A 21,218-nucleotide genomic window follows, 5' to 3' on the forward strand; every position below is an offset into this window, starting at 1 on the left:
ATTTGCGTCAATATTTGGACTCTATATCCTTGTCATGTAATACTGTCAATCTTATGTACATTCTAAGAATTAGATGCAGATGATTGCGGAGTAAACTTCCAGGATGACAGACCACGTGGATGGAATCAAAGTATCAAATCATTGTGATCTCGACTACAACACTACCTTCGTACTAACTTACAGAATTCGGTTCGGCTAAATGATTCGCTTCTCCGCATTTTTATGCTGCATTAGTGAAAGAATTAGTGAAGAATTAGTGCATCTTCACCCGGGCAACAAAATCCTGCCACAGTGATAAACTAAACTACAACTGACTGATTGACGGGATGGCAAAAGTCTCGACTCTCCATCAGGCCAAAGCCCATCCCTCCATCCTTAACTAAGACTCTAATAATGCCTCCTCCCCTTTCCAAATGAACCGTACTCCCCGGCTCTAACAACTTCCCCTCATTAACCTTCTGCTTTGTCCCACATCTGCTATTTGCTGGTGCGGATTCTCCCTGTTCCCTCGATATCCACTTGGCAGGCCCTAACCATGATCTGAGCCATCCTTTATGACGACGGACACTTAATCAAGGTACACGTCTCCTATATAAACGCCATGGAGGTAATGGACATTTGCATGCATGATGTGCCATTCACTGCCGCAGCTTTCTCTCCTTTCAACAATCCGAACTTGAATAATAGTCGTTCCTGTCAACCTGTCAATCCTCGAAAGCGAGCTGCTGAATCCCCAGAGCCCGAATCTTATTCTTCGTCGCCCTTACTGGAATCATCACCCACGCCCTCCATCCTCGTCCAAAGCCGCGGACTAGCGGCTTTTAAACGCTCCAAAACGGCTCCCGAATGTCCCGAAGCGCTCCGACTCATACCGGCTGAGCGAGCGCTTCCGTTTGATCCATCCTCGCTGGATGACGCCGAGGCCGAGTTCGTCTTTAACGGTAGAAATGTCAAGGGCGATTGGAGCTACTGTAGACATGTACTCGGGACACCGATTCCTCACTGGACCAGCAAGAGCCTGCTGATTCTTTGTGTTGTTGGGTCGACAGACGTGCACTATAAATTGCTTTGGTACGAAGCCCGAAAGCTTCATAGCCGGCCCGTTCATTTGCGACGTTGATCGCTAACAATGCATTTGAGTGTCTGTAGTCACGCACAGCCAGAGCTTCTCCGGATAGCGCCGTTTTCGCATTTTGCAGGCATCAGCCATGTACCTCGATCCGACCTGGCGGGCTATTCCGCCAAAGATTCGTCGGCGATGCTGCCAATTCCCATGATTCGGGCTCGTGGTCCACCGGAACATCATCTGCTCAAACTCGGCCTCTTGCATCCGCTCGGAGGTGGACAAATTGGCTTGGACGCTGTAGTCGTCGTGGACTCTCGCGGCAGGAGAAGACTGGTTCTGCCCGTCGGCTGGGGAGCCGGAAAATATCTCGACGGATATGCTGGATCAAAACTGATTCAAGAGCAATTTCTCACTGCGCTGAAACATGCCATGTCGGCACTGCTTTGGGAAGCGTAACCATCGATACCCTTGGTCAGGGCGACGGAGTTCTTAAATACCCCGGTGCTTTTGTAATGTTAAAATCTGTAGTCTATTTTACGTTGGTTTATCTATCGGAGTACTTGGCGATTGTTGCTAGGTATTTTGAGGTCCCGAGAACAATTAATTGTCAATGTATCCGCTCTCTTGAATTCTAAAAGATATTGAGCAATAACCTTTGTATTATCAAATCATTGTAGATGAAGAGTTTAAAATACCTTGAAACAATGATATCGCTTTTTTATTTTTATATTTTTTACAAGATAAAAGGTTCGGCGGAACAAAATAAAAATAAAAATAAAAACAAAAATTAGGCAAAGCGGAAAGCAATTGTGAATGGATCTAAAAAGAGGCTACGTATTGAAGTTTTCGTGCCCGTGAAATATATCAGAATGCCATACGTAGAGGCAACTAATTCTACGCCAACTGAAAGGAGGCGATCAATCCTCTAGGAGATTGTCACCTGCATTCTTTTTTAGCTTTAAGAGCCATCATCATCATCATCACGATTATTCTGGTCCAAGTCTAAGACAAATCCAGCTGACACGATTACCGAGGGGAATATTTACATTGAATTTAAGCTTCTTCTTGAGATAACCTCAAAAAGAAGCAAAGATCGTAATAATGATGCTAGTCGCTAGCGAAAACCTAATCAAACCGTATCTTATCCACTTCAACTAGACTGAAAAAGAGGAAAAGAAGGCGAGGAACACGTTACTTCGTCTCTGCGTGTCTCTGCATACAAGAAAAAAGGGCCATGCTTTTTGAGTGAGTGAGGGACAAGGTAACGAAAGGAAAGGGTACCGGGTATCAAACGCGACCCCACGATGCGATAAGGAAAAAAAAAATAATAAAATGGAGAATCCTCGCCACACTACACGTCAAAGCAAGAATGATGATGAATGGATCGGCAGTTCAGAAGAGCCAAGAAAACGCCAAAAAGCCCATATGCGAAACAAAAAAAAGGCGCCTTTGCTGATCCAGCAGCAATTGAAATAACAATATTCCAAAGAAAAAAGAAATGAAACACATTATTAAGAAACAGAATTAAACGACAGTCCAGGATGTCAGTTCAAAGCATGGGAAACGGATAACCGAGTGAACCAGCCTCGAATCCGACTGACCTCTCTAGAGCAAGAGGTAGTCCCATCCATTTTGCTGCATCACGTCCCGCCAGTGGACGCACTGCGCTCCGTTCTCGGGAGACGCGGCCGCAGACTCGTCTCCACGCCGCCAAACTTCTTGAATTAGTCGGACCATGCGGCCAAAACTTCCAAACGCTGCATGCTCGCCTAGCCGTTCAACCCGATCTGTAAATGTGCCACGGAAAGGCGAATTGGGTACCGAGAATGAGCCACAGATCAGAAGAGGCCAGACGAGTGACCGATCAAAACCCTCTGCTCCAGATGGAATGTACTGCAGATAATCGGTGAGGCGAGTGACCAAGTCAGTTGTGCTCTTGGCATTGCGATCAAACGTTGGTATCAGGCTGATGAGATAAATCCGGGCTGCGAGACAAAAGATGGCAGTCATGTTTCTCGAGAGCTGCTTGGGCCTGATTGCACCAGAGGCCGAGAATGGACTAGTTATTGTGTTAGGTGCGGGCTCATTGATGCCAATTTGTTCCGCGAGCGCAGAGATATGCTGACAAAGCGTCACGTCGTCCATCATATTTCCGAGCTTCAAGCCCTCAAGGCAAGCAATTTCCGAAATGAGATACATGACCCGATCTTCGCATCCCATCAATTCGCACAGACCTGTCGAAGAAGCACTAATATGCTTTTCACGATAAGTGTCTGCGAATATCGGAGCGCGGCCCAGCATGGTGGCACCTAGAATATCAATCCAGGCAGCCAAAGTCATGTTGAACGGAGGCTGAGCGTGCGTGAAACTCAGTTCAAGCAGGATACGAGGGAGATCGAGCTTCAAGATCAGATTTGACGCGGCTTGGAAATGTTGATGCCATGGTATGTCAGGAAGGCAGTCGTCTGGACGGCCCACAGAGCACTGGAAGAAGATCATCCCTAGCGTTGCCTCCAAAATTTGCCTATGGTCTGTATCACGACTCAAAGCCTCACATAGTTCGGAAATTGTCGCGTAGCGGTGCCGCATAATATCATTGTCAATTTTCTCGCCTTCCATTTGCTCAGTCGCCTTGAGATGCAGAGCAGACACACTGAGACAACAATGTAGATAGCATTTGTTTGCTTCCAGAGCGGGAAGAATGACATTTGAACGAGCAGAGCCATGCTGATTGACCTCCAGGATCGGAAAGATCAGACGCAAAACATTTTCGAGAAAATGGTCAAGCAACGGGCGATCGCAATCCTCGATATCAATGAACGACGACCGAGTGGGGGTCAAGTGACTGTATGGGAAGTCAAAGAAATTAAAGTCAATTGGCTCCTCGGCGAAAGCATCTTGTTGCGCCTCGTATATGTCTTCGCACACCCAGTTCTCTCCAGTTGAGTGCGGCTGAAACGGAAGTGAGCCGGCTGGGTGTTGAAAGGTACTAAACGTCGATACCGATGAATCGCGGCGAGTCGGGATATCATTCACAAACATTTGCCTCTCCGTTTTTACGTCAACCTCGTAGGGCGGAAAGCCGTGGTAAGGAGCGAAGAGAGGCGGAGGCATTGACGCTGAAAAGCCATCAAAGTGTTCCATCCCCATTCCCTGACCAAATTCGCAATCTAGAGAAAACTGAGAATCCAGAGATACTGCTCGTGTGCGGGACATAGCATCTGAATACGTATCCGACGATGCGGGCAGGGAGTGGGTGAGGTCTGGGGGCGATTCAAGCCCACGGGGGCCGACTTGGGTCGATTTTTCGGTTTGCTTGGTGCGCTTGATAATGTTCTTGATGATCTCTTTCTGTTGACGTCTCTGCTCATTGTTGCTCCACCACATTGGCCGCTTGTATTCGCACCGAAGACCCAAGTGCTTGCATGCTTTGCATGCCGACTTTCCCTCATCGCACTTCTTTCGTCGCAAACGGCAAGTAAAACATCCTATACAGGTTATGGTCAGGAGGACTATCTTGATAACCTAAAGGTTGCTAATCAAGGCCACTCACCTGTCCGTGAACGGCGATGCATCTTATTGGTTGGTTTGGGGGTGGAGGTCTTCGAGTTGATCATGGTTGCTGTTGAAGGACGAGAAGTCACACCAGTTGATTTTGTCGCCATTATGAAGTATTAGAGTCTAGCTCTGAAAACAGAAAAACAAGGCAAAAAGCAGAGATGGCTGGAGCAAGAGGACGTGAGAAGCTGGCTTGGGCCGAGACCGGATCGCGATTAATTATCTGAAGATACAAAAGCCTAGCCAGCTGGCTTTGCAATCTAATCAGGAAAAAGGAAATAAAGGAAGGTGAGCGATGTACACAGTCGGCCGTTGCGCAAGTTCTCCGTGGCGTCAAAATTTGGAGGCGGGTAGTTTATATGTCAGGAAGTGCTCTAGCAAGAGGAACGACCCGAAGAGCCACCAGGGGTTCTATTTCTGGTCGCCTTCCGAGCGGCGGCCAGAATGCAAGATCCACGAGACAGTCGACGCCTCCATGCGCTAGTCAGGGAGCACATCCTAGTACCAATGGGCCTCCAAGGCGGACAGAAGCAAATGTTGTCAGGACATATATTCCCTAATTTGGCAATTCAGCCATTCAGCAATGGAGTCGAAGCTATTTTTGCGCCAACACGGCAGGTTAGGCCGGCTCCATATTGCTGCACGGTCCATGTCGCACCCCTGCTGCAGCCTGTTCGAGTCCATTTTAAAAAAAGCATCCGTGCTTGCTTGTCCCACACTCCTCGACGGCAACGTTTGCTGCCAAAGAAAGACTGGGCCACTTGTAGGGTGTAGCAGGCCTGCAGACCTTACCGCAGGCCATTCCCCGGTAGGTCCTGATCGCTATTCGAGCTTTCCCCCCATTCTCTTCTGCATGCTGCTCGCCGCCCCGTGGTCCCATGCAAACCTACTTTCCCAGCATATCCTGGAAGTAGAGTGCGATACATAGGAACTGGTCGCTTGAATGACCTTGCCAACCATGCGGAACCGAGAGCCTCAATTATGGACGGGACCAGCGCAAGATGACGAGTAGCTACTAGGCCGTCGTGCCGCACTACCTCGTCCACTCTCTCAGTCATTGTCATCAAATTCGACCGAGCAGAAAAAAATGCCGACACCAATAAGGGAAGATATGATCCCAGCCATTGAGAGATGCCAAGTGGGTACATGGTTGGTGGTGGAACTGGATGGTATGTCCAAGTACCAACAGTCATTCGCCGGAGCCAGGAAATTGAACAGGCGATCATCTGATGCATTGCCTTTAGTGTCTTATTCGAGTATTGTTGCCCTATTCCTTCGCTGGCTAAGCTCGATAGTGATCATCGCAAACTTCATCCATTCGCGCAAAAAGCCAGATGGCGTCGAGATCCAAGACGGTCGAGAGGCGAGGGAGGCCGGTCTATGGAAGAATTGGGAGTAGCTTGACGAGCACAGCATGAGATACACATGCTTGAAAGATTATGAATGGCCGCCATGGCCGCAGAAAAAGTAACCTTGAGGCGCTCAAAGTGGCAATGTAGAACGAAGAGTGGACAGATGAGGTTGAGACTGATGTGCCATAACGCTAGGATCGTGCATGCCAAGCTCCCACATGGGTGCGGGACAAGCGGTTCGGTTGGTTCTCAGCGATCCGTCACTGGCGTCACTTATGCGAGTTTCAGGGATGACCTGACCATACTGTATCTCCCACGAAAGATTTCTCGGGAGATTGAGGCTTCTGATTCGAGAAGACAGACAGGGAAAGGCATGTAAACCATACCAGAAAAGGATGAGAGAACATCCCGGTGCAACACACTTATGCTGGTGACAGGAACGGGGACGAAGAGAGCCAGGACCCTTTGGCCTAACAACGGGTGAAGTGGGTGAGGCTTGCAATGTGCACAGTGCGTCGTGCGGGGTTCCGGACCCACAAAATAGTGAAAATGGTGATGTCTCTCGCATCTTAAGCGACCGTCCTAACCAAGATTGGACTTTCTTTTGTCCCTCAGTCCACTAGAATTTGCTCACATTAATCCCTTTTTTCTTAGCCGGGAATAATTGATCCATAATTAACTCGGACAGCAAGAATTAATTATCCTTAAACCCAGCAAATTTCCAACTCTTCTGCGTGGTCACACCTTTTTTTCCTGCCTCCTTGCTCCGTGGCCCCATGCTTCCTTTCCCCCTCGAGGACCCATGTGCCTGTTCTCATGCACCCAACCCCCTCACATCCGACACCAACCTTACTATGAGCAATTTTTCTATTTGGGGACAATTAGTATAACAGTAATACCCCTAAAATTACCCTTCCTGGGCGCTTAACTTTGATTTTCTTTTCCATTTTTACCTCAAACCATGTCACGAGGTCCGATCTCTCATTATCGTCATCTGGATGTTGTCCGCGTTGCCGGCCCCAACGGAGTGGTAAATGACCATCGTCAATCATAATCAATGACGATTTAACTTTGATATTGTGCTTGGCAAATTTCCTCATTTGGACTCTTGCCCGTGTGTAACAGATAACGCAGCTCCACAAGGTCGTTTGCTTCTAGTTAACCGGATCATAAGCTTAGCTAAGGTAAGGTAAGTAAGGTAAGTAACCTGACATATCCAATTCAGTACAGAGGTGTCGAATCAGTTTACGCTCCGCTAGTGCAGCTTCTTTCTCATGATCTCGTGCTTCCATGTACTGATACTGATACCTGATTCAGGCTTTCAGCAATGCCTGACGTACTCTGTTGGGCAAATCTCATTTACATTGCTTGCTATCTCAGTACTTCAAGCAGACGAGAAAACAAGCCAACATCTCGCTTGGGTCATCGGGGAGAATGGAAATATTACGATAATCACATAAGACCACCCCAATGGCCCGGCCCGGTCCGCCGTATGTCACATAATTTTTGAGCGATGCTGATCAACCATAGCAAGATTGCCAGCATAACCTTTTTGACAGGATCTAAGACCAAAAAGAGCAGGTGAGAGCGGGCGTTGCGCTAGCGACCGATAAACCTGTGCAACACATACCGCGTCGGTCTCATACAAGCCTACCTAGAGACAAGATCTCACTCTACCTCAGATATAATTTCTACACTAAAGCTTGTACCAAATTTTTACAGAAGAATAACCATTCTGGTCGATGAAAAGTAGGTTATAGATCTTCAATAATTGTAAAGAATTGGAGAAAGGGGGTACGCAATGTGCGACGCAATGAAAAAACAAATCTTCTAATGAATTACCCTCGTACAAGCACTGTGATAGTGAAGCTCCCACGCTCCAGAAGAGCAACATCTTCAAGCTACCTAGAGCTTTAGCTTGGTCGGATTCCCAAGGCGATCACATCATTAGCGAGATGATAGAAGCCACGGTCAAGGTATCACAAAGAACTGGTAGGACAAACTACTACAATCGTGGCATTGACGAATGGCACGCTAAGTCATGAAACGATGCAAGTGTCCAGCATCAGTCTTCGCCTCAAGAAATGGCTTACTATTTCGTTTTGATCAAACCCTGCAACAGCACAAAATCGGCGGAGGTCGGGCATTCAGGTTATACAATGGCTTGTGAAATTGGCTTTCTCCAGCAACGTAGCTCGGCGTGCAAGATCAATTCGAGCCACGGCCGTGGACAAGAGGAATCCCTTGCGCAATGAGGCTTTCCCTCGTGGTCCTTTTTCATTGACCGCTGCTCAAATATGCCTGAGAAAAGTTTCTGCATGTCTGACTTGGCTGAAGCATTAGCCAGCTATATCGATAAGCCTCCTACAAGCAGAGAGTTCGCAACAGCGTTTCAGTTTACTCGAACACCCCGAGTCGCTTGTGCTGGCCACAGTCTCCATTCCCTGCACGTCTGTTGCTCACTCTCTGCCGGCAAAAACCACAAAGTGGAACGTGCATCATTGGTATTGATTGGGATTATCCTTGGCGAAATCCATCTGTACGTATCTATGGCCCCCGCTAGCTTCTGCAATAATGATGCTTGTCTGAACTGTATCTGGGTAACATCCAAAGACAGCAATTGTTCGGCCAACGCCGAAGTTAAGAGTGGTGTGAGCGGGGTTCAGTAGTTAGCGAGGCCCACCATGGGAGTCTCCCATGGCGACCAAGGTATCTTGAGATGCTTCACTGTACGGTTACTTTCTTGATGAGATGCCACATTTAGGATTCTTCAGCTAACAAAGTTGAACGATTACAGTCCCTGTCCTGTCACATCTTCATCTCGCGATCAAGATTCTGCGCCACTTGAAGAAGAAATTAAGAGACGATTTGTTTCTGTGTCGTCGGACAAATTACACGGCGAAGAAACTTTGCGAATAGTACCTTGAGTCACCTCCAGCTGTGTCTTAGTTCTTCTGTTGGTGGTTGGGAAATGTGATTGAGAAGCCGAAAAAACTCTTCATCTTCGTATTCTCTTCCAGAATCATGGAAATGCAATTGATTGGAAATCTGCAGAAGATGGCACATTGAGCACCGACATTACAGCAAGCCACCAGGAGGGCCCTGTCGATCAACGCTCGTCCAGTCAAAAGTAGATTTGATGTCTTGAACCTCGACTGCTGAGTCGAGCTACGACAAGATGTCTTAACCTGACACTTGATGTGACTGTCTGATTCGGGTACTCTAACGTACCGTCTACTCTGCCTAAGACACTGGGGAGACAACGGCAGACAGGACGTTACGAAAAGTTTACTTTTTCCTCCTGTAACACTTGGGGTTCAACCTTTGGTCGACAGAATATACGTGCATTCTACTTGGGCAACACATAAGAGACAATTCATCTATGTGGGCTTGCAGATGAGTGAGGGGAAAAGATAGCTCTTTGCATGGTGGAAGCGTGGAGCGAATTGCTCTTCAGTCGGCGTGTGACACGAGGGCGACGAAAAGAAGTCAAAAAATGGTTTGTCGAACAGACGATGGCATGCACGCACAAACAGCAACGAGGGCCATCTCGTCTCGTCCCGTCGTCGAGCCGAAAGGCCCGCCCGTGTCGGACCGTAAGCTAATCGAGACGGACCCTCTCACTAAAAGATCAGTGCCAAAAAGTCAAAAGAAGTACTAAATATCGGAGTAGCTACTAGTAGACCCATAATGTGATGCCAAAAGAGACAGGTTGTGATGACATGAGCTGAGGCGTTGCGCGGCCGTTATAGCACAGAGCCCATTCATCAGGATACTGTCGCCTTACTCGTTGAGGCCATTTTTGCTTAACTTAGCTCACAAAAGACCTTCTGATCACTTTGATGCCAAATTGGGCAAGAGAGAAAATGAAGCAATACATCTGTCCAGCCTATCATCGTCCTAGGCCACTATGGGCGCCAACGCGAGGTATCGCACCATCCCCCCCGGCCTCAGAATGCAGTCACAGCCCTGACCAGACCAATGGGCTCCCACGCCTTTGTCGCATCCATGCTGACCTCCTCATTATCACTGCTAATTTCCCGCGTGGGATTGGCTGACGGGCTTGACCACCTGCACATTCCTTCTGCACCTGGCGGCACACGCTTCTCGAGGCAATCCCGTCTGAACGATTCCTAGCCATTGCTACATGTCGACGCCTGTCGACCGAGACCTGGACGCGAACCAACCGCCGGGTCGGGCGCCTCAGAAGCCTCATCACCGTCTCATGCATATGGCGGTCACAGCACGGCCGCCCTCGAAACCATTCGGGCGTGATGCGGGCTCCTGTGCGCTTCGTCCCTCGGACGGCCCGAGAAGGCATCATCACCTTATACTTAAGAACATTGATGCACCCCACGCCCGAAGGGTCGTGTCTCCCTAGTCCCATTCATTTCCTTTTTGCTCCCGTGTATTTCTTTCCTTGCAACTTTCTACGGTGACTGTCGGTCTCTAAATATTAGATTAAGAGAAAAAACAAAAAGGGTTAAGAGAGAATTACATTTGATTTGTTTGAATTGATAGAACGGCACATACGACCATCTCGCGATGGCGGATATCATCATGGTAAATCTCTCATGCATAGCATTTAATGATTCGGGATATGCTGACATTCGCCTCAACAGGCTGGGCCAGCTTTGGACTTCCAGGATGGATTGGGAATGTACCAAAAAGGTTTCAAGCAGCCATTTTTCGGTCTTCATGCGCCGGCGCCTAGACCGTTATCCGAAGCTACGGAAATATATGATACTGAGTTCGAAGACGACTTCAGTGATACAGAGATGACATCCTCGAGACGGAGTATGGAATCTGTAAGGACTTAGGGACAAAGATGACTCCATGTGCGAGCGCTGACCTGATTTATAGTTTGACAAGAAGAGTGACACGACAGTATCAAGCTTTGACGAAGTTACGACACCAAAATCAAATCATTTCAACAGTTATGGATTTCCTGCAGTTGAGTCGAAGCCGGTGGAAGGTCCGAAAGGGCCACATCTGTTCCGATTCTCACAGACTGCGCCAAAAGAATACCTGGATATGTCCATGTCCTTGTCACCCATTGTGAACTTACAAGAAGCATCACAAAAGCCGGAGCCTACCCGGTCCCCTCAATCGGCCGTATCTCCCCGGTTCAGCTCTCTCCCAAGAGCCGTCGCCCAGCTTGAGCCTGTAGAAGTTCGGAGGTGGACACCGCAACAAGTGGCGTCTTGGATGTATGGCTTGGGTTTTGAGGAATCTGTCGTTGACAAGTTTGAGCGAAACGACATCTCGGGCGCCATCTTGGTTGACCTTCAGTTTGAGGACCTCAAGGAGCTAGACATTCAGTCCTTTGGAAAGCGCCACCGCTTGTGGAACGAGATTCATCATCTTCGTGGCAACGCTGGCCCCGCTCCCAATGTGGTTGCTGCAACTGACATCGAACGCCCTGCAACTTCTTCAAGTAGTAGAGGCTCACCGCAGCCTCTTCGATCACAGACATGCCCTCCACATGAAGACATGGAGCATCCAGTCTCGCCAGCTTCAGCTCGCCGGCGAATGCGAAAGCCGCGACAGTCAGAAATCGACGATATAATCTCTCCAGCCGAGTCTGTTTCCATAGTTGCAATTGAGCAAATTTTGCCTAGGCCTCACAAGTGTTCAAAGGGTGAGAATTGCTCCAAATGGAGAAAACAGCAGCGCCAGCTGGCACGCATTGGCGAAGCTGTTCCTCTAAGCTCGGACAAGGACGGACGCTTTGTCCTAGCTCATGAACCGCCCACTCCTGCCAGCATAGAAACGAGTTTTCGACCGACTTCCGACGTCGTGCCGTCAGTGGTGGCCTCGTCAGATGTGCTCGGTCCCAGTCAATATCCGCAATTCCGTCTCCAAGAGGAGCGGCTGCGCGTGATTGAAACTCGCGACCCGCAGGAAAATGTCAAGCAATTCCTGAACTTTCAGCACATCAATGCCCCTCCACCACCAGAGGAGCCTTCTACTCCTCCTCTCGAACTGTTCCCACCATTGCACCCGCCAGAGAATACTCCTGGCGCGCATGAGTATCTCCGAAGTCTCCCCAAATTGTCAATACCTCTCACAAGATCAGCAAGCACCTCTCCTCAGAGGCCATATCACTATCCTACAAACAGTTACTCGCCGCTCCGCACCATTGTTCCTTCTGATCGCCATGGCACACCATTCTCCGAGATGGATGTCCCGGTGACTGCAGTCCCAATTGGCCCAATCGCTCGGGACATTTCTCAATCGGTGCCTCCAAACATGCAATTTGGCAACCGGGAACGTGACAATTCGTCCCGAGCATCATCTCGCAGCGAGAATCGCCGGCCAAGCTTTGCGCTGGAGCGGATCAAGGAGAATGTGCTCAGCCCCGTTGATCAGCCAGAGGAGATGCCAGCGCACGCCCATCATAGTTATAACAGCAGCATTAGCCATGCCGGATGGATGAAGAAGCGCAAGACCAAGTTCCTCCGCCACGAGTGGCAAGAGAATCACTACAAGCTCGAGGGCACCAAGCTGGCCATGCACAAGGACGAGCAAACCATTGACGCTCTCGAGTACATTGACGTGGACGACTACGCCATTGCCTGCTCGTCTCTGGCGTCCAACAAGCTCGGCGCGGCGCTCAAGTCGCTCAAGCTTTCGGGTTCTGGAAAGAAGAAGGACGCAGACATTAGTGCCTTTGCCTTTCAGCTCATCCCATCGATCGACAAGAAGGGCGTGCGGGCCGCCGCTCTAGGCAAGACGCATCATTTTGCAGTCAAGTCGCGAGAGGAGCGGATCGACTGGATGCGCGAACTCATGCTTGCCAAAGCCCTCAAGCAAAAGGGTGACGGTTACGAAGTTAACGTCAATGGAAACAAGATCTAGTGTGCTTTATTTATTCTTTTTCTTTTTCTCCTCTTTCTCCATTTTCCAATCATAACGACAGAGTACTTTTGCATCACAATTTGTCAAATCACCGCTCTATTACGACTCTTTTTTTTTTATTTCTCTTTCTGCCTTAATTCTTACCTTTCATCGTCAAATCTTCATCAACTATACCCACCCTCTCTCCATCCCCGGGCGTCGCATTGATCAGTTTTCCCACCCAGCATCACAATGTTTTGCTTTCATTTATTATTCTCATATCTACCCATCCATTCTCTTTCCGTTCTCGCATTTATAGCACCGTCTCCCGACGCTCCCTCCATCCCCTTGCATTCTGTCTCCTCCAATTCATTTCCCGCCCCCCCTCCATTTTATTTTATTTTTCTTTCGAGGCGCCGGTAGCCTCATTCTTTTCCCATTGAAATCTCTTATCTCAGATATCCCGCACGGCAGTAGGTAGCAAGCAGGCAAGTTAGCAAGAAGGAGCAAATTGGCCAAATAGGTATAGTCTAAATGGGGAGCAAAGTAGGTAGTTTAGAATTAAATATAACGACGATTGATGACCATATTTAAAACCATTTACATTCACGAGTGCTTTTCGTATCAGATCAAAGTAAAAATTACAATTCGTACTATGTTAATGCAAATTCCACAATTTTGCATGATAGATATACTAGAGTGAAGGCTGGAGGTGTCATTTCGAATATCAACCCGACTTGGTCTTGCTCGCGTCAAGGAATGGCCTGAGACTAGTAGCTTCCGATAATTTCTGCAGCAGCTCAGACTGGTTGTTTTCATTTCTGGTCTAGTTTATACATACACCAAGCATCGTGACGAATATTTATGATAGAGAGGAAAAGAAAGGAAGAAAAAAAAAGGGCGGGGGGGAGGGGGGAAATAAAAGAGGAAAAAATTGTACTCCGGTGGCCCTGTAGCCATGCAAAGTCACCAGTAACGTCACAATCGATGAATTTCTAGGGTTATGGACATGAGAATTGAGTGCAAACGAAATATATAGGCAGTATGAGAAATAAGACGAGAAAAGAGGAGAGGAAAGGAGCAGGATATCGTCAAGTCGTGATGAGACATATGTAGTCATGGTATAGTTGGACAAATGAGACACAAGAAGGGGTGTATGGAATGCAATGTTCAAGACTTTGCTCCTTTGATGTAGGCAAATGTGTCTGCAGTGGCAAAAGAAAATGGACTTTTGGGCATATCAGGACTCCGCGGACTCAGAGGCTTGGCGAAAAGGTCGTCCTCTTCTTCTTGCAGCCGATTCATGCCGCCCAATGCTGCTGATGGTGGTGGTGGCGGTGGCGGAGGGAGAAAAGGTTCAGATGGGAGGATGGCTGCATCCAGTGAAGCAAGACCGTTGTTTTGCCGTTGCTGTTGCTGGACCGACAGAGGTGGCGACTGGGCGACAAACCTTTTGAGTGGCCCATTATTATGAGTTTGAGGTCTAGGTGCATCGGTTCCATGAAACGTGCTGAAAGAGGAAATGGCGACATCGGCCGCCTCTGGTGAAAACGGATGGGACTCGTTTGATGGATCATCGTGAGCGTCGGCCTCCAGCGGTGTTTCCAGCTTGAGTGAAGAGGAACCGTGGTTGGCTAAAGTCGTGAACAAAGTATGATTTAGTATACCAAACCGAAAGCTAATGCAATAGATAGATGGTAATTACCTTGGCGCCTTGTACTGAGCTCCTCCTCGGTCGTACCGATCTTCAAGCCTCTCAGCATCTCCGACAAACGGCTTCCCCCAGGTGATCGGGGACTGCCTGGGCTCAGAGGTGTCAAAGGACGGTTGCCGAGTCCAGGATTGGGAATGGCGATGCTCAATGGCCGGGAGGAAATTCCAAACGTTTTCTCAATCCAGTCCTTTTCTTGCATCGCCATTTCCAATGCCACACCCTCGATGTTCGCCTGCATTTCATGATCAATCTCCCTTTGAAGGACAGACAGGCGCTTCTTTGCCCATATTGTATGGTATACACCTTTTCGCCCCGATGTTTGCACAGAAAGACCCAGCTGCGGCGGGAAAATCGCGGGCAAAGGGTTTATGCGTATCGTGTCCTGGTCCGCCCCGCTCGTATCATTGTCCTTGGACTCAGTGTTGGACGAAGACACATGCGAAACTGTAACCGTTGGGGGAATAGGGTCCCCAGGGGGAATTAAAAAGTAGAGACGGTATGTAGAATCAGATTGTTCCTCTGCAGGAAGCACGGTTCTCTTGCCTGGCCATGACACATGCCAATCTCGACGAGGTTCTCCTCCTTTTCGAACGTCCTCCCACTCTACCATGAGCACTTTTGTGCCCTCATTACCGCGGCCAGCTTCGATTTCATAGCGAGCAAGAGCCGTAAAGGGGTCTAAAGGCGGCGGAGTAGTTCCGTTATCGTCACATCCGACCGAAGCAGCATCCGGTTCGAAACGTGCGGGGAGCGGTGCATCCATATTCTGCATCAGAAGAAGGTCAAACAATCACCAGTATATTATCACTGAGACAGGCAGAACGGCGCGGGGGAAAGGGTTGAGCGGGGAAAAGAGGGGAAACACTCCGAGACAAAGAGTCAGCAACGTCCCCAAATTCGGGAGAAAGGAGGGGTTCGCATTGGCGAGGTAAAACACAATGAGTTCAGCGAGTGCAGCAAGTGCAGAAAGTTTGCAAAATCACGCGAGAGGAACGTATTGCAAAGTCAGTCGAAATGCTCAGGTATGGAGTGGTGCGCGTCGAGGAAATTGGTTCGTCGGCGTGGTGTTGACATGGAAGGACCTCATTAGCGATCATCTGCTGTTTTCCACGGATTTTCCCCCCACTCTACGTTTCCACGTAATTTCCAGTTAGCTAGGCAATGCACAAAGTACGAATTTGGGGGATTGAGCCTCAACATGTGGATCGAATAGAGCCAAATAAGGGACGAAACATGATAGAATTGATTGTTGACCGGGACCCTAATCCTTTCGTGGCACCTCCACGTCTAGACCTCGACCCAAAGCTGCAGTCGTGGGATTCGCCGCAGACGGCTCACTGTGAAGAACCAGCTTGGCAAAAGTCGCGAGTACATTCTGAAAGGCCATAATGGACTCATTTCCCGGGGCCATTGTATCGTATTGAATGATAGCAGCTCATTTGGGTACTCTTCCACGGAACGCTCTTGGTGTGGGACAATCATTCAATCTACAGGGACGGAAGAGCAACTCCGCACTCTTTAAGTCTTTTTCATTGTCTTCCTCATGTATTAATTTGCACTGCCTCAATAATATATATATAAAATAGGAATGCAATCTCTCGTTCAGACCTGGGCAACAACAGGGCATCGGTCGTTTCTTATGACAAGCATTGTGGTCTCGAGATGGTCTACTTGTGTGGTTTCCACCTCCGTACCGACGACGCGAACTCCTGCGTGGTAAGATATAAATAGCGACAGAGACGTGTTTGTTCATGCAGGAAGCACAAGGATACAGAGCGTAAAGAGCGAATGAGATGCAGAGCAGACCCCAAAGGACCATGCATGAGCCCACGAGAGCGTGACGAGGTACTGTATCAGACAACGGGGGAGCACAATCAGATTCCCTCACTCTACATGCTCAACTATTGCTGGTGATCTACAGTGGTATACTGCCGCTGGTCTATCAAGATATATGATGAAGATCAAGGAGCGACTTCTCTCTTCGTTCTTACCACCAACGTGTCTTTGCAAATGATCGATCATCGGTGTGAGAATGAACGCCCACTGACCAGCGCTGTCACTTTATTTTTAGAGTCTTAAGTTGGGTATGATTGTGGTTTAACCGCCCATATATCCCTGGCGGCCAATGAACTACCGTTAGCTAAAGGCATCATCTATCCTGGTCGTCCAATCCCTCTGCTCCATCCCCCGGCCCGTCCCTCACGCTACTAAGCGCCCGTGTATCATTCACGCCAATCACATGCGATAACCTCAGAACGTCCATTCTACCCCATCAACATGCAACAACCTCTGCCCCTCCAACCTGCAGTCTCTGAAGCATCGTGCTGCCTTAGCGTAGAGATTGGAGAGCGCTGAAAATATGTTGCAAGGCAGTTTGCTGCCTAGTGCACGCACTGGTTCGACTTGCTCAGACTCGGCCAGCAGCATTGCTCCAAGTTTGATCTGTTTCGTGCACATTCTACATCAGCGGGACATATTATTGGAGGAAAGCATCGCCAGCGATGAAGAAGAACCACAAGGTGATGAAGATGTATTTGGAAAATGTTGAGTTAAATCAAATTATTGATATAGCTAGTTCGCCTAGACGCCCATGGTCGCATGTTGCTTCTTTGAGACTCTCCTTTCCCAGCTCCCTTCCGCAGAATGCAATAACAAATCCTCCTAACCTCGATCCAACCGGACCCATTATTAAATCCAAAATCCCAAAAAAGTGTCCCCCCAAATGGCACCTTGACGCGAAACCCCTGGCTCCAAATCATGAGAGAAGAAAAGATCGTACGCTCATCCGGATAGAGTAGTTGTGGATGCATAGAAATTTTGAGCGATGCAGGCGATGAAGAGGATGGACAACCGTAGTGCATGCCATCCTAGGTTTTGGGAAGCTCAAATGAGAGTCGTGTGTCGCGAAGAAGCGGGCAGAAAAAGCCGAAGACTTGACCGAGAAAATTCGTCAATCGGATAAATTAAGACTGATTCTTGAAAGCTCATTCGACTTTTCGGCGCTTGCCCTTGGGCGCAGGCTCGAGCGGCGTTCGTGTGTAAGTGATGGTACGCGTGACGACTTGGCGGACACTGACGGGCCGACCGGAAGCACTGCGAGGAGCATCAAAGTATCGGCCTTTGGCCTCAAAATCCCATTCTTGAGGAGAGCGTGCACTGAAGGCAATGGAGCTGGCGCTGAGAGGAGACTCAATTCCAGGAGAATAAAGCGGAGACGGGGGGATTCGAAGGCGCCGCAGGTGAGTGGGCGTTTTGGCAGAGTGAGGACGTCCAAAGGGAGAAGGTGGAATCACGATATTAGGTGATCGATGATTCTCACAGTTGCATGAGCAAGTGCTGCCCGCGCTCGAAGGCTGACTGACAGGCGTTGATTTCTCCGACTTGTCACCAAACCGGTCGCCAAACTTTTCGCTGGTGGCCGGACTGGTGACAGTGGGCGATAGAGCTTTGAGAAAGTCGATATAAGCAATCGGAGGAGTGATGGGCGTCTTTACTCCATCTTCTTGCTTGATGAGATCTGATATGCCCGGCAAAGGGCTTCTTGGCAACTCGGATGGAAGAGTGGCAGACACGGGAGTTTTGAGTGCATGGAGCACTGGCTTGTTGGAAGGCATGGCTTGGATGGGTTCCTCCAGGAGCAAATGACCGAAATGTCAAATGAATGACTCGGATAGAGTAAACCGCGAAACAATGCCTACAAGTTCGAGTGAGCAGAGCAAAGATCACAAGGGAGGTGGGAGGAGGCCGAGTGAGGGGGAGGAGTGGTATATATTGCTGGATGCGTAATATAGCTAGGCATACCTTAATTGTAGCCAACGTGTGAAGAAAGATGTGGGCGCGTAAGTTATGTGTACTTGCAGGAGCCGACTCAGACGCAAGTGCAGGACGGGCACGGTCAGCACACCTTGCGGGGGCCTCAGAGCAGCACAAAGACAGTGATGGGAAAAGGTTCAGGTGCCGCCGATGCCGTTCTGAGGAGGTGTAGCGCCCGCAAAATAGTGAGGGTGTTGGCGCCCTTTCACTGACGCAGTGGGGGAAGACAGCCAACAATTGATGGTAGCGAAGAGGCGCAGTGATTCGTGCCTTGTCGCTGGCCAGTTGCAGTAGTGCCAACCGCAGTACCGATGTGAAGGACTGATTGGTGCCAGCGGCGCCGATGCTGGTTAAACTTAGCCACGAGGGAACAGGGTGGGCCTCAGCCTTGATGTTCACGATTCTCTCTCGAGTGAGTTCTGTGTGCTGAGTGCGAGCGGCCAGATGTTACAGGTTGAGGTGGCCAATAAAATGGAAAAGATTCGGTCTTCACCTCAAGGTTAAACAAGTTGAGGTTGATCTCTTGGACAGAATTGTCCGAGTTAGACTTTGTGGTCGCCTTAGGTAGTGCAAATAAATCTTGACGGTGGTGATGTTGTTTAACCCGTTCAAAGGCACCTTTACCTGCCTTTTATCATCCCCACAATCGCGTCTAGCCGCCATCACTTCGCAAGTGATTTCGAGCTCCTCTTCTCCGGCGTTTAGAAGACTTTTTTTAAGCAGCATCAAAGTACAGAAGCATTGTTCGAATAGCCCCAGATACTTCTGAGACCTGCACGCGCTTCTGTAACGGCGAGCATCTGCTCCATAATCCAGTGGTTTCGCGACAGTGGGTTGTTTCCACGACAAAATATGCGAGTGAGGCATGGACCTAGGCCGCTATTCAACCCTCAAATCGCCGCGCGGCTCACCCTGCGTAAAAATATTCAATTGATCAAACCAAAACCGTCTGAAGTCCCTTCAAGTTGTCACCTTGAAGCAGTTAGCAAGTCACAAGCACTCGCTTTGGTGTTTCTCGCCCGTAATCGTAAACACTTCGTATATTTGTAAATGCCGAGAAAGTTGAACGCACATCCCCTTTGACATTTAGATTTGAATATGCGCTTCATGTTGATACTGTAAATGCCCGTGTGGGCGTTTGATCGTAGTATGGCGGCTCCTGCCGCGGTATAGTAGCATTGTTAGAGCCACATTCCTGTGAATCCGAAAGATTTCCACAACCTTCGTGACATTCAAAATTATCAATAAAGACGTTTTAGTTTTACGGCATTCTCATCGGGCGCTTTCAAGTATAGTGATGCCTCTGTAGACGAATTAAGATGTGATTAGATTCATGGAAGCGCTTTCGAGGCAGAGGGTTGACGCTCTAGCAATAGACTACTTTCGAAACAACGAGCGACCCGCTTTTGAAGCATGGTCTGTGACCAACGCAGATAGAGATGATCATGCTGACAGTTCACCTTTCTCTTTTGAACAGGCTCCAAAGTCGCTTCCACCGCTTGCAAAGCAAACACTGATTCACTCATGGTTGCAAAAATCTGGCACCGCTCACAACATCAGAGATCTGGAAAAGATGCTACCGCAAGTGGCATCGATCAACGGCATGCAAGTCAAGGATTATCTTCAGGCTTTATCCGACGAGGGAAAGATCTGCGTTGAGAAAATCGGCAGTGGAAATTGGTATTGGAGTTTCCCGAGTGAGGAGAGGAGAATCCATGAGCGAACCCTTACGAAACTCAAATCAGATCGAGATAAGCTCCTGGCGAGTACAGACGACTTGCAAATGCAAGTGACAGGTGCTCAAGAGGCGAGACGGAACGAAATGACTGCGTCTGATGGTAGCCAAGGGTTGGACGCAGTTTCCATCCACGGAATCCTTCAGCATGAAGTTGAAAATCTTCGGCAGGAGCTACGAAATTTCCGCGACTGTGATCCTGCTGAGATACTAATGAAGCAGAAGGAAATCGACACTGTGAGGGAAGGAGCACAAAGATGGACGAACAATATCTATATTCTGGAAGGGTATTATGCTGAGCTCTGCCCTGGTGATCGCGAAGGATTGGATGTGCTTCGACGAGAACTCTATGGCGAAAGCTACGATGAAGAGGAAGGATTTGAAGAGTTATAAGCGCGAGTCAACGATTCTGCTCTTTGCACATTCTGCTTGCATATGCATGGGTCACATGAGTTAGTAGCTTATGGCATGTCAATCAAATTGTCAACGATACAATGATATCATATCAAAGGAAGACCCTGACGATGGAACGCCCAAGGTGAAAAAGGTCTTGTACCGATGAGTTGCCTCCACTCATCTACCTGATCAGCTGGTGTCTCTCGGAAAGACAATAAAAGTAAAATATAACTAGAGTTGTGGGAGAGGAGCAATTGCACTTGGACAAATCTCTTGGCATCAGGATCGACGGAGTCAACTGGATGCTTGGCAAAGCTTGTCGGCAGCGCCACGTTACCGTTCCATGAAATCTCTTGGCTCCTTCGGGGACTAAAATGAGTAACTATGAACTCAACTTGTGGAGGAAGATCAGGCTACTGCTGCCAACCGTCCCACGAGAACATTCCAAGCATTTCCCCTTTCCCTTGCACTGGTATGTGCACCATTCAGTGTCGCGTGGTATTTTCCTAGTGCTCTTCGCCCCGCCAAATTCCTTACAAGGAGTCGCGCATGCATGCCCTTGAGTCAGAGCAAGCACAAGGTCATCAGAGAACGACATAACAGTCAGGACATCATCATCATTCATCGGTGATTTCGTCCTAGCAGAAAGCACTTGGCGCGATTCTCCCTTATGGTGTTTCTCTCACTGTCCTCAGCGCCCATCTGATACTTCTCTGCATGTTCTTTCGGCACGCCGAGATCCAC

The 21,218-nt window shown here is 48.8% G+C and overlaps 6 protein-coding genes across 6 annotated transcripts; 3 read left to right on the forward strand and 3 right to left on the reverse strand.

Annotated features, from left to right (window-relative positions):
* Positions 1-320: 320 nt before the first annotated feature.
* On the forward strand, positions 321-1,687 carry L228DRAFT_259955 (hypothetical protein). Its single transcript, XM_018334214.1, has 2 exons — positions 321-1,071; positions 1,150-1,687. Exons 1-2 carry the CDS (start codon positions 602-604, stop codon positions 1,520-1,522), a joined length of 843 nt encoding a protein of 280 aa, XP_018190345.1. The 5' UTR covers positions 321-601; the 3' UTR covers positions 1,523-1,687.
* A 589-nt stretch (positions 1,688-2,276) lies between these two features.
* L228DRAFT_245806 (hypothetical protein) lies at positions 2,277-4,740 on the reverse strand. The gene has a single exon (XM_018332255.1). It carries the CDS (start codon positions 4,451-4,453, stop codon positions 2,672-2,674), a length of 1,782 nt encoding a protein of 593 aa, XP_018190346.1. The 5' UTR covers positions 4,454-4,740; the 3' UTR covers positions 2,277-2,671.
* Positions 4,741-10,521: 5,781 nt separating this feature from the next.
* On the forward strand, positions 10,522-12,837 carry L228DRAFT_267098 (hypothetical protein; the record flags this gene model as incomplete). The annotated part of the gene is made up of 3 exons (XM_018334951.1): positions 10,522-10,539; positions 10,599-10,784; positions 10,840-12,837. 3 exons carry the CDS (start codon positions 10,522-10,524, stop codon positions 12,835-12,837), a joined length of 2,202 nt encoding a protein of 733 aa, XP_018190347.1.
* A 1,149-nt stretch (positions 12,838-13,986) lies between these two features.
* L228DRAFT_267099 (hypothetical protein) lies at positions 13,987-15,293 on the reverse strand (the record flags this gene model as incomplete). The annotated part of the gene is made up of 2 exons (XM_018334952.1): positions 13,987-14,450; positions 14,522-15,293. 2 exons carry the CDS (start codon positions 15,291-15,293, stop codon positions 13,987-13,989), a joined length of 1,236 nt encoding a protein of 411 aa, XP_018190348.1.
* Positions 15,294-17,514: 2,221 nt separating this feature from the next.
* Positions 17,515-18,144, reverse strand: L228DRAFT_237684 (hypothetical protein; the record flags this gene model as incomplete). The annotated part of the gene is made up of 1 exon (XM_018330959.1): positions 17,515-18,144. The coding sequence occupies one exon, from the start codon at positions 18,142-18,144 to the stop codon at positions 17,515-17,517; it is 630 nt and encodes a 209-aa protein (XP_018190349.1).
* Positions 18,145-19,719: 1,575 nt separating this feature from the next.
* Positions 19,720-20,476, forward strand: L228DRAFT_245812 (meiotic nuclear division protein-like protein 1). The gene is made up of 2 exons (XM_018332256.1): positions 19,720-19,759; positions 19,821-20,476. The coding sequence occupies exons 1-2, from the start codon at positions 19,757-19,759 to the stop codon at positions 20,469-20,471; spliced, it is 654 nt and encodes a 217-aa protein (XP_018190350.1). The 5' UTR covers positions 19,720-19,756; the 3' UTR covers positions 20,472-20,476.
* Positions 20,477-21,218: the final 742 nt, after the last annotated feature.

The sequence above is a fragment of the Xylona heveae genome, assembly GCF_001619985.1.
Source record: "Xylona heveae TC161 unplaced genomic scaffold L228scaffold_3, whole genome shotgun sequence".
Classification (NCBI taxonomy): domain Eukaryota; kingdom Fungi; phylum Ascomycota; class Xylonomycetes; order Xylonales; family Xylonaceae; genus Xylona; species Xylona heveae.

Bases quoted from the DNA above. Each gene is read 5' to 3' on its own strand.
- L228DRAFT_259955 (XM_018334214.1), top strand. From the start codon at position 602: ATGGAGGTAATGGACATTTGCATGCATGATGTGCCATTCACTGCCGCA. The intron at 1,072-1,149 runs GTACGAAGCCCG...GAGTGTCTGTAG, and splicing joins GTGCACTATAAATTGCTTTG to TCACGCACAGCCAGAGCTTC.
- L228DRAFT_245806 (XM_018332255.1), bottom strand. From the start codon at position 4,453: ATGTGGTGGAGCAACAATGAGCAGAGACGTCAACAGAAAGAGATCATC.